This window comes from Patagioenas fasciata, chromosome 10 (genome assembly GCF_037038585.1).
Source record: "Patagioenas fasciata isolate bPatFas1 chromosome 10, bPatFas1.hap1, whole genome shotgun sequence".
Classification (NCBI taxonomy): Eukaryota; Metazoa; Chordata; class Aves; order Columbiformes; family Columbidae; genus Patagioenas; species Patagioenas fasciata.
Window position 1 is genome coordinate 25,418,251 of NC_092529.1, and position 13,835 is coordinate 25,432,085.

Here is a 13,835-nt window from a genome sequence, read left to right on the forward strand (position 1 = left end):
CTGAGAAAATGCTTTTTAGGAAAGTATGAGACTTGTTTTGGTTCCATCCGACAAAGCTGAACCCCAGGACTGTCCCCTGCCCCCCATTCCCATGCCCCCTGGTGCAGAGCAGGGCTGACTCCTCGGCAGCCAGCGGGCACAGGCCCTGCTCCTCACGGCACCTCCAGCCAGCACCACCCAGGGCTCAGACACGGAGCTGGAGGAAGGTCTGGGAAAGGACAAGGGGGTGTGGAGCAGGGGAGGGTGTGTGAGAAATGGCTTTGACTTTGCTCAGAGAAATCTCCCCTAACTTGTCACTGCCTTTTCTTCTTTGGTCAGTTTCTTACGTCCAGAGGCAGCAAATGTCCAACAGCAGCTCCATCACCCAGTTCCTCCTCCTGGCGTTCACAGACACACGGGAGCTGCAGCTCTTGCACTTCTGGCTCTTCCTGGGCATCTACCTGGCTGCCCTCCTGGGCAACGGCCTCATCATCACCACCATAGCCTGGGACCAGCACCTCCACACCGCCATGTACTTCTTCCTGCTCAACCTCGCCCTCCTTGACCTGGGCTTCATCTCCACCATTGGCCCCAAGTCCATGGCCAACTCTCTGTGGGACACCAGGGCCATCTCATACACAGGATGTGGTGCCCAGCTCTTTTTTTTCATGTTCTGTGCTACAGGAGAATGTTCTCTTCTCACCATCATGTCCTACAACCGCTACGTTGCCATCTGCAAACCCCTGCACTACGGGACCCTCCTGGGCAGCAGAGCTTGTGTCCACATGGCAGCAGCCGCCTGGGCCACTGGGTTTCTCAATGCTCTGCTGCACACGGCCAATACATTTTCACTGCCCCTGTGCAAGGGCAATGCCCTGGGCCAGTTCTTCTGTGAAATCCCGCAGATCGTCAAGCTCTCCTGCTCACACTCCTACCTCAGGGAACTTGGGCTTCTTGTGGTCAGTGTCTGTTTAACTTTCGGTGTTTTGTGTTCATCGTGGTGTCCTATGTGCAGATCTTCAGGGCCGTGCTGAGGATCCCCTCTGAGCAGGGACGGCACAAAGCCTTTTCCACCTGCCTCCCTCACCTGGCCGTGGTCTCCCTGTTCATTGGCACTGGCACTTTTGCCTCCTTGAAGCCCCCCTCCATCTACTGCCCATCGCCAGACCTGGTTATGGCAGTTTTGTACTCTGTGGTGCCTCCAGCAGTGAATCCCCTCATCTACAGCATGAGGAACCAGGATCTTAAGAATGCTGTATGGAAATTGGTAGCTTATTCTTTTCAGAAGCAATGAATTACCTATAATCTTCAGGAGAGCATTTAAAGTGTAACTCATTGAAGACTCAGTCTGTCTTTTATTTTCTGGTGGTGGTGTTGTTGGCTTTTACGTTGTGTTAATATTGTAATTCACCGTAGAATTCACTGCCTGCCAAGTGATTATGTCAATGAGAAGCCATGCTCTCTTTATGTTTAAACAAAATAAAGGGACCTGCAGCAACATTTTATTTTCCTGAGACCCTTCTTCCAAGGCATTTTTGGAGCTGCAGGGACAGTTCCTGTGTGTATGGGTAGAATGGAAGAGTCCAGCATGGCAGCACAATCAGGAGCTACCAGTGCTTGGTCTTCCAGATTTCGTTCTTTCTACTCCCCCACTCTCCTTCTCACCCCTTGTGTTGGTGCAAGGCCTGAGTGCTCTGGCAGCTTGGTCCCCGTCCTGCTGTGTGTCAGTGCTGTGAGCGCAGGCAGGGGCAGGCAATGGGCACTGCTGTGACAGAACTGGTCTTTGTAGAAGTACTTCTGTAAAGAACAGTGATCTTCTTAGGGCAGCGTCAGAAGACTTTGGACTTCTTCAAGCTTCTTTCAAGAACTTGCGCAAGAAAGCAGCGTGCAGGTTGAAACACCATTTTGCAACTGAACAGTGTGTGTGTGCAGGGCTGGCACACAGCAGTGTCCTCTCACAGCCAGGCCTCCTGCCAGAGACCTGCAGGACCAGCAGAGCAGGGGCTGGGCTGTGCCCCTGTGCACTGGACACCCCATGGAAGGAGCCTCCGGTCAATCACCAGGGACTGGTCCCCCACAACCACCATTTCCAGCACTGACCTCTCACTGTTCTTCCCTCCATGGATGGACGCTCAATGAATAGTTGAGCAGTCCATGTTTGCTTTGTACAGATGAGGTGTGAACATGCACATCATGTACATGAGATGACATGAACACGAGTGAGCACAAACATCATCACGTGTTCCTTGGGGTTCCATGAAGGCCTGTGATACAAACAAGGTCTTGAGGTCACTTCATGTTGAGAGGAACACCCCATGGGAAATCACCTGAATGCAGCACTGAGATGTGTTTCCTTGAACTGAGGTCCCCGTGTCCATTCGTCATGATGTGGGGCATCCCAGATGAGTGCAGAGCAGGGTGACATAATACAGGGCTGAGGTGTCTCCTGTCCCCTGGGAGTGGCAACAAGAGGTCAGAGGGACACTGTGACTCCTGCCTCTGTGTGTAAAAGGGACAGACTCTGTCTCTGAGCATCCCTGGGTGCATAAGGAGTCCATGAGGCCAGCTCAGATGTGGACAACTGACAGAACCTGACATTTCTGTGTGCGAGTCCAGGAACAAACAACACAGGCCCAATGGGAGTGATCTTGGCTGCCTTGGACACATTCATTGGAAGTGCTCCAGTTTGCTACGTCACCCTTGCCTGTGATTCTGGGTTGTGCTCTCATAAGAAGCAGGGTAATCAGAGCGGTTCTGGGGTCCTTGGAAAAAGAAGCAATTAAAGCCATGTTCAAGAAAGGCAAGAATAGGCATTGAGAGAATTGGAGGTTGGTCAGCCTGCCTCTGTTCCTGGGAAGGGATTGGACACATCCTCCTGCAGAGTGGGATTTCGGCTCTTTTGAGGGTGATGAAAAGGTGGGTTGAGGCCTTATACAAACTCCTCTGGTTCACCCAGCCTTGAGCAGGACAGTGAGACAAGTTGAGTGAGACAAGAGCTCTATTCAAGCAAGGCAAGGAAGCAAGATGGGTGTCTACAGCCTGCAGGGAAAGAGAGGCAGGTGTAGGACTGTGTAGAACACACTTCAGACTTGCTCAGGTCCTGGGTACTAAGGAGGGGGATGGATGGGTGTGGTATTTTGAGGTAAGTTGTGTCTCAGACGTTCATTATACAGTAAGAAGCGTGTGGCTGTGAAAAGGACAGTGAGGTCAGTTCTGTCTCTGGAGGTGACAGCCCAGCAGCAGGGACATGGCTGGGAAAGAACCTCTATCAAAGTGCCCAAAGGACCTACCCAGGAAGAGCCCTTGGAGACGGGTTGTCATGTTCATCCCACCTGAGAACACGACGGGACAGCAGCAGGGACATGGTCATGTCTGTCAGAGAAGCTGAAAGGCCAGCAGCACTCATAGGACTTAGGTGATCATGGTGTGGTGACCTCTCTCTGGTCAGATAAAAGACAACAAGAAGCCTAACGGGTTGGGTTCCCTGCATGAAGAACAATTTTTAGAGATGGTTGAGCTTTCCTTAGTAGCAGAAAAAAAAAAGAGATAAAAAAAAATCACAAAATGAAACTTGCATGATGGAGACTGGATAGCAGGAGGAAGAAATGTCAGTGGAAGGGCAGTGCTGTGGTGCAAGAGGTCACCCAGAGGGAGCTGGATCAGCCCATGGTTTGTCTTCCAAGAGCAGCCAGTGAGGGTGCAGACACAGCAGTGAAGGTGCAGAAATGCTGGGGTGAGAGCAGGTGGGGAAGCGAGATGGGTGTCTGCAGCCTGCGGGGAAAGAGGGGCAGGGGTAGGACCGTGTAGAACAGCCTGTGGTGGAGATGGCAAAGGGCGCTGGCAAGGCTGGAAGGGACCCACAGAACCCAGGTCTCTGTCCCCTTGGCCATGGCAGTTGTCTCTGCCACTGAGGCCCAGGAGAAGCCATGTTGTCCTCATGGCACTGGGGCCTCGGTGCCTCCTTGCAGCCCCTTGGGGAAGCTGGAAGTTGTTGCACCAGTGTTGTCCTTCCCTGGGCCTTGCACACCCACATCCCACGGTCCCAGGAAGAGCCCTGAGCCGTGTGTGAGGGACAGGATCCCCCTTCCCATTTTCTGGAGGTCATGGCTTCTCCTTTCTGCTCAGAAAGCAAACCAAGGGTTTTTCACCATCAGAGCTGAACAAAAGTCTAAAAGGAGACCTCATGGTGGCTACAGCTTCCTCACAAGGGGAGAAGGAAGGGAAGGTACTGATCTCTTCTCTTTAGTGACCAGTGGCAGAACCCCAGTGGTGAGATGAACCCAAGCGAGCACAAATGCTGTCTGCTATTCCTTCGGGTGCCATGAAGGGCAGTGGGACAGAGATGGTGTTCAGGGGTCTCTTCCAGCGTGTGTTACTGTAGGATTCCATGAATCTTTTCCCTGGAGAGCTCTTTCAAGTCAGAATAGACAGAGGAAAGAGAAAAAAATGAGGCAGAAGCAGAGGTATAAATGGCCCAGTGTAAATACAGCAGCTCCTCTGAGGAACGTTTCTCCACTCAAACCCTTGATAGGAAATCTATTGGATACATTTGATGAAAGCAGCTCAGTTTGATCTGCTCACACGCTGGAGCACAAGCAGGGTGATGGCTGGGTACGATGCCATGTGGTCACTTGTGTCTCAGGAGCTCATAGTCCAGCAGGAAGCAAATGGCTGTGGAGGGGGCTGTGAGGTCACTTCTGCCTCTGCAGAGGACAGGCCAACAGCAGGAACATGGCTGGGAAAGGACTGTGAGGTCGCACACACCAGACAAGCAATCGGGCCCAATCAGCTTGGCTTTGTGAAAGGCAGGTCCTGCTTGACCAGCCTGATCTCCTTCTATGACAAGGTGACCGGCTGAGCAGATGAGGGAAAGTCTGTCGTGGGGAGTGAATCCGCCACACAGGCTGTGGGTATTGTGTCCTTAGACTGCAGTAAAGCCTTTGACACCGTACCCCACAGCATCTCCTGGAGAAGCTGCAGCTCCTGGCTGGATGGTGTATCTGCGATGGGAAAAGAACTGACTGGAAGGCATTTTGTCCCCCTGGAGCCATTTGTTCCCTTCCTGTTCACAGGGGCATCCCATGAATGCATCACTGCTCTCTACCCCAGTGTAACCAGGCACAGGGCCTTCTCCACCTGAACCTCTCACCAATGCCACTGTTTTCTACAGCACCCTCATCCTTGGCTGTGGGATGCCCAGAACGGCCTTCCTGAGACAGTTTGACAAAGTCTTTTTTCAACACCATCCCCACATCCCTGCTCAATCCCCTCATCCACAGCTTAAGGACCAGAAAGGTTGGGTACAAGTGAGGCATTGAGAAAAATGGTCAGGAAAGCTTTGAGGTGCACAGAGAACCCCTCCACATGTTGACCTGCTGCTCTCTTCTGAACAAGCCCAGAAGACCTGGACAGCATTTGCTGTGTCCCAGAAAGTCACCTGGAAGATTGGGTTATGGAGAAAAGGTTTGGTCTGGGAAGGGACAGACAGGTGCTGGTGGAACTGGCTGGTGTGACCGTGAGACATCTCTCAAGCACCTCAGAAAAGTCCTGGCTCTCAGGGAAGTTGCATGGTCCTCTGAGAAAGAAAATATCAAAAATGAATTATCATGGAATCATAGAATAATTGTGGTTGGAAGAGACCCTTAAGATCATCATTCCAACCATAACCTAAATCTGGCACTAAACCGTGTCCCTAAGAGCCCCATCTATCTGTCTTTTAAACACCTTCAGTGATGGTGACTCCACAACCTCGCTGGGCAGTCTGTTCTGTTGCTTCTAAACCCTTTTCCCCAAAGAATTTTTTCCTGATATCCAATCTAAACCTCCCCGTGTGCAACATGAGGCCATTTCCTCTTGTCCTATCACTTGCTACTTGGGAAAAGAGACCAACACCCTCCATGCTCCAACCTCCTTTCAGAATGAGAAGGTCTCCCCTCAGCCTCCTGTTCTCCAGGCTGAACAGCCCCAGCTCCCTCAACTGCTCCTCATCACACTTGTGCTCCAGCCCCTCAGCAGCTTGAACACCTTGGTGTGACCCAGTTGGTGACAGGTTGGACTGCAGACTCCTGAGGTCCCTTCAACCTCAGTTCTCTTATGATCCCATGGTGATGTTGGGTTCTGTTTCTAACTGGAGCAGAGCAGACGATGATGGGGCAGGATCCATCTGTGCTGCAGGTGACCATCTAAACCAACATCTCAGCCAGGGAACCAGCCAACACCTCAGTGTGACTCGCTCTGGGCAACGTGTGAGGAGTCCTGGGCAGGGAAGGTTTAGAGGGCATGGGGTGCTATGGAAGACACAAAATGATCTTGGCTTCTTGCTTGTCAGCTGATGTCAATGAAAATTAAAATAAGAAGAACTGAAGGCAAAGATCCAAAGCAAAGGAAGGTGTCAACATACTTCTTATTTATCTATGTATCTATGTATCTATGTATCTATGTATCTATCTATCTATCTATCTATCTATCTATCTATCTATCTATCTATCTATCTACCTATTTAAAAGCCTTTCTAGGAGGGTTACTTTTCTTTGAAAGAGTTTTCCAGAACTTGGCACGGATTTAGGGCACAAATGTCTTCACCTCCAGGGACACAAACACCTGGTGCCAGTGTAGATGCCCTGGGAACCCCTGCCCAGGCTCCACCTGCGTTGCAAGGTGCTCTGGTCTCCCCAGGTCCTGTGTGATAGATGCCAATCCCAGGCCAGCACCTCAGGTACAGTGGGGCCCTAAAATGGCACTGGCTGTTCATGGTGACACAACTGACGACTGATGTCTGCCTGGAAAGGTGCACTTCTTTGTTGTTGGTTTTTTGGTTTTGTGGGTTTGTTGTGGGGCTCTGTTTGTTAGTTTTTCTGTGTGTGTTTTTTGTGTTTGCTGTGGTTTTTTGGTTTTTTTGGTGTGTGTTTTTTTGGTGTGATTTCTGGTCTTGTTTTATTGTTTTTGTGGTTGTTTTTTTTTTTGTTTGTTTGATTTTATTTTTTTTTTTTTTTAACTTAGTAAAAAAAACAAAGGAAAAAAGAAAAGCCACAAAAGTGAATTACGGGAAGTGTACTAAGGATAGGAGAAGATATACTGGTCTTCCCCTGTACTTCTATTACCAACACTCTATTATTTCATCTCCCTCGTCATTCAGGAGTTCCCACCTCTCCTGATTAAATGTCCCTGTCAAAGGACAACTTTCCAGCACTGTCTGGACGTTTGCCCTTCCCAGTGCTCTCAAGATTCTCCTCCACTTGCTCTTTGGTCATTCAGTTCCTCTCAACTGTCTGGTTTCTACTTCGAGCTTCAGGGAGTTACGAACTTCACCCGTTCTTCAGAGCTCTAATTAACATGGCAGTCAACACGTTCTTTGTGTTTATTTCTATCCTTTCCTATGTCTCTGTCTAAACCAGTTCTTGTGTGGATGTCCCTTGTGGATGGTGGACCTCACCAGATCCAGCTTACACACACAGCTGAGGAAAGTGTTTTACTGTTTATTAAACTGTGCAGTGTTGACACAGCAGAGCAGGTGGAGCTGGTGCACAGGAGCTGCAGCATCTCCTGCAGAGCTCAGTGGAGAAGTCTGATGTGAGGAGAAGTGATGCAGTCTCTGGTGGCCAATGAGGGAACCAGCAGACTGGGGGTGGGGGGTGAGGAGCGAGGTTGTCCATACAGTATCCAGCCTCAAGGGACTGTTCTCCTGCCTGTGCAGATGTCTTTGGGAGACCCTCGGGATCAATGTCCAGTGTAGAATGCTGCTGTCACTTCTTCTATACACTGAAAAATGACAGAAATTACCCTGGAAAGAAATAACCCTCCTTTATGAGATCTTCTTTGAAATCTTCATCAGCAAGTGTCCCATTGAAACCTCACCAGTTAGTTCTACAAGTCTGGAAGATTTGACGAAAATTGTAGAAAGAAACATGGCTAGTTAGGGCTTTCTGTGCTTTAATGAGCCCCATGGTGTATTTGGTGCTGAGTCCATGAACCTCAGATACCAAGCACAGACTGAAGAATCTGCTCAAGAAGTCCAAGTCAGAAGCAAACTCCAAAGTACCTTGAAGCATTAATGGGCCCCACTGAGGGCTGTTACTGACAAAGCCTCCCCGGGGACTCGTTAGAGCAGATAATTGGAGGCAGTGATTGCATCAGGCAAAGGCAAAGTGCAGCAGCTCTGATGCTGAGAAAACCCTTGGTTTGTTTGATGAAGGACAATGGCCAAGCCTTGAGCCCCTGTCCCTAGGAAGGGAGACCCTGTCCCTCACGTGTGGCTCAGGGCTCTTCTTGGGGTGTGGGGAGTGCGATGCCCAGTGCAGGACAATGGTGTGACACTCCCTGGGGGTGCAAGGAGGCAATGGGTGCCATGGCCACAACAACCATGTGTCTTCTCTTAGGTTCACTGGCAGGGACATCAGTCACAGCTAAGAGGACAAAGACCTTGGCTCTTGTAGGGACATCCAGCCTTGCCAATGCCCTTGAAAATGTCCACCACAGTCCATCCTACACTGTCCCAGGCCTGTGGCTGTTTCCCCACAGGCTGCAGACACCCCATGTGCTTCCCCACCTTGTTCTCACCCCACTGTGTCCCCACCTGTGCTGCTGTCTCTCCATCCTCACCAGCTGTTCCTGGAAACACAAAGCCGTGGCTGATCCAGAGTCCTTCTGAATGACCACAGCACTGTGCTCAGAATGACATTTCTTTATCCTGAGCTCCACTCTGGGCCTCCAGAGCTGCAGTTTCTGATGGTTTTCCTTTCTCATGCTATTTTCCTCTACCATCTTGTAAAGAGATTTTCAAGATTTCTGAAGCTACTACTACCCTTTCTTGTCATGGTTTTGCCACAACCACCAACCAAGACCATCAGAGCTGCTCACATCCTGCTCCCAGTCCCCAAGTGGGATAAGGAAGAGAACTGAAAGGGAAGGGAGAAACTTGTGAGTTTAGGAAAAAAAAAAAAAAAAACAACAAAAAAGAAAGAAAACGGTGAAAACACTACTACTAATAATATACTAAAATATACATAAAGTAAAATATATGATTCTCAGTGCAATCCCCCATGTAACTCCAGTTGTACTGAACAGACAGCCCAAAAGAAGAGAGCACCCTGGTCCTGAACAGATGATCCCAGCAAGAGAAAGTACAAGTGCAAAAGGCAGAGAGGCCCAAGGGCCAACTGAAAAACAGAAAAACATCATAAAACTGAACTAACACTGAACTCCCAATAGAATGGAACTTCCAAACAGAGCCAACCAAAGTAGCCGGCAAACCAAAACTAACCGGCTGGAAAAGGCATCCCCAGCTTTATAGTGAGCATGACACCAATGGTAAAGAATAGCTGTATGTCAGTCAAGGTGCTGTCCTGTCTGTGCCCCCTCCTGCCAATTTGCACCTGCAGCTGGACTCCAGAGAAGTCCTTGGTTTCACTGACAATAGTCCAGGTAAATTAAATAGAAATAGATAAATTAAATTAAGAAAATATACTCAGTGCTATCCCCCGTGTAACTCCAGCCACACGGAACAGCCAGTCCTGCAGAAAGGAGCACCTTGGTCCTGAGCAGCCCATCCCAGCAAGAGAGAGCAAAAGGGCAACAGGCAGAAAGGCCCAAAGGCCAACTGCAGAATGGCAGAACCGCAAAAGGCCGAACTGACATCGAACTCCTGACAGAATGAAACTTGTGAATGGAACAACCAAACCAGCTGGAAAACCCAGAGTAACGGATGTAACAAGCTCTAAAAGCCGGCTCCAGCTTTAGACAGAGCATGACGCTAACCATAGGGAATATTTCATTGATCAGCCTGCATGTCAATCCAGGTGCTGTCCTGTCTGTGTCCCCTCCTGCCAATTTGCATCTGCAGCTGGATGGCCAAAGAAGTCCTTGGTTTCCCTGACAACAACAAAGATCTCAGTGAGTTCTGACATTCATTTCATAGCAAATGGCAAACACTGTGAAGCTGCTAAAAGAAAAAAATGAACTCTATCCCAGGGAATAAACAGCGTTATCTCACTATTCTCATAGTAAATCTAAACAAAAGACTGTACTGGATGTGAAGGAGAGAGGTTCAAAATGCATGAAGAATATTAACTCAATTTCAGTGAAAACAGCACGTTTCCTCAGCCTCCACTTCACCAGGCTAAAGAAGTTTGGGTCTCTCAACATCTCCACATGTGACCCAGATTTTCTCTGGCCACATGGCAGCTCCTCCCCGTTCTTCCAGAATGGGGAACCTCACACTGGGACACCAGTGCTGAGTCAAGATGGGCAATAACTGCCCTTGACTGGGTGGCCACGCTCCTCCCAGTGCTCATGGGCATATTCCTGTTTAGCACCACTGAGAATTGGCTGAACATCCAGGCTCAGAGGGTTGTGAGCAGTGGCACAAAGCCCAGCAGGAGCTACCATGAGGAGCACTGAAGGACATCATATCTCTACCCAACATCTCCTCCCCTCTTGGGTCCCCTGGAACCATCGCAGTGATAATGGGAAGAGCACTGCCTGTATGGGGTGGAGGAGATGGGGTCTGGAATGAGGGTCCTGGGGCAGTTTCTCCAGGTTGTTCATGCAGCAACAAGTCAGGCTGGATATTTGGAGAGAGGAACTCTTACTAAGGGCCTCCAATGGGCATGGAGATAGTGTACGGTTTCCTGAATGCCTCCTTTTCTGGTGGAGATCACAGAGGCTGCCAGCCCTTTAGAGGACCCAGGACAGGCCTTGTCCTTCCTCTGGTCACAACTGGACCCCAGTTCTCAAGCTCAGACCCAGCTCAGGAGCCTTGTCTAGGTGTGACTTTTGGGGTAAGGTTGACAAGAGGGGTGCATAAGTTTGTCTTCAGGACATGTGATGAGCACCAGGACTGAAGTACCAGAGCAAAAGGATGTGGCTCCTGGGTGAATACTTTCTTCAGTGCAAATCCTGACACAGGGTCCCAGACTTGCTTTCCATGCCACCCTTCACAAGGGATGATGCACTAAGAGATGGCAAGTGGGGGACACCAATCCTTCTCCAGTTACTTCCCAGGCCTGGTGAAGCACCAGAACAGCAAGGACTTCTGACCCTGCACCCTAAACTCTGAATATTATCTTTGAGCAGCTGAACACCAGCATTTTTCTCTCTCTGGTGCTCCTGGCCCCTCCCCTGTGCTCCCCACAGCGCCCCAACCTGGCACTGATGCTCTGCAGAGCAGGTTGGCTGCAGAACCATGGGGTGAGTCCACACTGGTTGTGCTGCTCAGTGAGGGACACGGATGCAGCTGGATGGGCTGCACTGTCACTGAGCTCTTTCCTGGGGGTCTAAAGCTCTCGAATGGGTTCAGAGCATTTCTTGGGACTCATTGGATTTTCCACTCATTTCTGTTCAGCAATCCCTTCCTTGCCCTTCAGGTGCCTAGAGATTGGTGCAGGAAGACGTGGCACATCTTCTGCCATTCCCTCGGTTTCTCTCACTGTCATAGAGAGAAGAGCTCAGCCCTGCCCCTCCTGCTCCCCTGTTGAGGAACCTGCAGCCCCATGAGCTCTGCCCTCAGTCTCCTCTACTCCAGCAGAGCGAACCCAGGGACTTCAGCCACTCCTCATACAGCTTCCCCACCAAACCCTCCACCAAATTTGCAGGCTCTTCTGGACAGTCTCCAGTAGCTTTATCTCCTGAGGTCAGCCCAGCGCAGAGCAGAGCGGGACAATCCACCCCCCCCGCCCGGCTGCCCTGCCCGGCTGGCCATGCTGTGCTGGATCCACCAGGACACGGGTCCCTCTTGGCTCCAGGGACACTGGTAGCTCTTGTTCAATTTCTTGTCAACCAGAACTCCCAGATCCCTCTCTGCAGAGTTGCTCTCCAGCATCTCGTCCCAAAGTCTGTATGTACCGTAGGGACAAAGTACCTCTCTGAACTGGGGTGAGAAGTCTGGGCTAGAGAGATTAGTCCATGATGATTAGGGCAGATTTGATGGCGTGTCCAGTGCACAGGGGCACAGCCCAGCCCCTGCTCTGCTGGTCCTGCAGGTCTCTGGCAGGAGGCCTGGCTGTGAGAGGACACTGCTGTGTGCCACCCCTGCACACACACACTGATCAGCTGAACAATGGTGTTTCATCTGTAGGTAACTTTCTTGGGCATGTTCTTGGGAGAAGAACCTAGGGAGAAGAACCTTCAGGCCCTACCCATAGGAGATCACCTTTCTATCTGCAAACGCTGTTGTGAGGCCAGCTCTGTCACAGCAGTGCCCATTGGCTGTCCCTGCCTGCGCTCACAGCACTGACACACAGCAAGATGGGGACCAAGCTGCCAGAGCACTCAGGCCTTGCACCAACACAAGGGATGAGAAGGAGAGTGTGGGAGTGGAACCAAAACAGCTCTGGAAGAACAAGCACTGGTGCTCCCTGGCAGGGCTGCCATGCTGGACTCTTTTCCCTTCCACCCATGCGCACGAGAACTATCACTGCAGCTCCAGAAAGGTCTTGGAGAAAGAATGTCAGTGAAAATTATTGGTGAAGGATCCTTTATTTTGCTTAAACACAGAGAACACGATTCCACATTGCCACAGCCACTCACTGAGAAAAGAAAAGCAGGCAGTGAATTACAAAGGGAATAAAAATATTATCATAAAAACAAACAAACTCACAAGTAGAGACAAAAAATACTGTACACAGGATGAACCTGCAATAAGAATGTCTTCTTATGTAGAAGACAGACAGTTTATAGTTTCAGAAGAAATCCAGTCATCAGTTTCCACAGGGCATCCTTGAGCTCCTGGTTCCTCATGCTGTAGATCAGGGGGTTCACTGCTGGAGGAACCACAGAGTACAGAACAGACACCACCAGATCCAGGGATGGGGAGGAGATGGAGGGGGGCTTCAGGTAGGCAAACATAACAGTGCTGACAAACAGGGAGACCACAGCCAGGTGAGGGAGGCAGGTGGAAAAGGCTTTGTGCCGTCCCTGCTCAGAGGGGATCCTCAGCACGGCCCTGAAGATCTGCACATAGGACACCACAATGAACACAAAACAGCCGAAAGTTAAACAGACACTGACCACAAGAAGCCCAAGTTCCCTGAGGTAGAAGTGTGAGCAGGAGAGCTTGAGGATCTGGGGGATTTCACAGAAGAACTGGCCCAGGGCATTGCCCTTGCACAGGGGCAGTGAAAATGTATTGGCCATGTGCAGCAGAGCATTGAGAAACCCAGTGGCCCAGGCAGCTGCTGCCATGTGGACACAAGCTCTGCTGCCCAGGAGGGTCCCGTAGTGCAGGGGTTTGCAGATGGCAACGTAGCGGTCGTAGGACATGATGGTGAGAAGAGAATATTCTGCTGTAGCACAGAACAAGAAAAAAAAAAGCTGGGCAGCACATCCTGCATAGGAAATGGCCCTGGTGTCCCAGAGGGAATTGGCTATAGAGCTGGGCACAGTGGTGGAGATGCAGCCCAGGTCGAGGAGGGCGTTGTTGAGCAGGAAGAAGTACATGGCGGTGTGGAGGTGCTGGTCCCAGGCTATGGTGGTGATGATGAGGCCGTTGCCCAGGAGGGCAGCCAGGTAGATGCCCAGGAAGAGCCAGAAGTGCAAGAGCTGCAGCTCCCGTGTGTCTGCGAACGGCAGGAGGAGGAACTGGGTGATGGAGCTGCTGTTGGACATTTGCTGCCTCTCGACATAGGACGCTGACCAAAGAAGAAAAGGCAGGGACAAGTTAGGGGAGAGTTCACTGAGCAAAGTCAAAGCCATTTCTCACACACCCTCCCCTGTTCCACACCCCCTTGTCCTTTGCCAGACCTTCCTCCAGCTCCGTGTCTGAGCCCTGGGCGGTTCTGGCTGGAGGTGCCGTGAGGAGCAGGGCCTGTGCCCGCTGGCTGTCGAGGAGTCAGCCCTGCTCTGCAGCAGGGGGCATGGGAACG

General features: G+C 50.7%; 1 protein-coding gene across 1 annotated transcript in view; it reads right to left on the minus strand.

Moving 5' to 3' along the window:
• Window positions 1–13,233, minus strand: part of LOC136105627 (olfactory receptor 14J1-like) — a 57,655-nt gene extending 44,422 nt beyond the window's left edge. Inside the window, exon 1 of the mRNA XM_071812859.1 lies at window positions 12,683–13,233. Within this exon, the coding sequence (XP_071668960.1) occupies window positions 12,683–13,233 (551 nt within the window). The remainder of the gene's footprint in view (window positions 1–12,682) is intronic.
• Window positions 13,234–13,835: the final 602 nt, after the last annotated feature.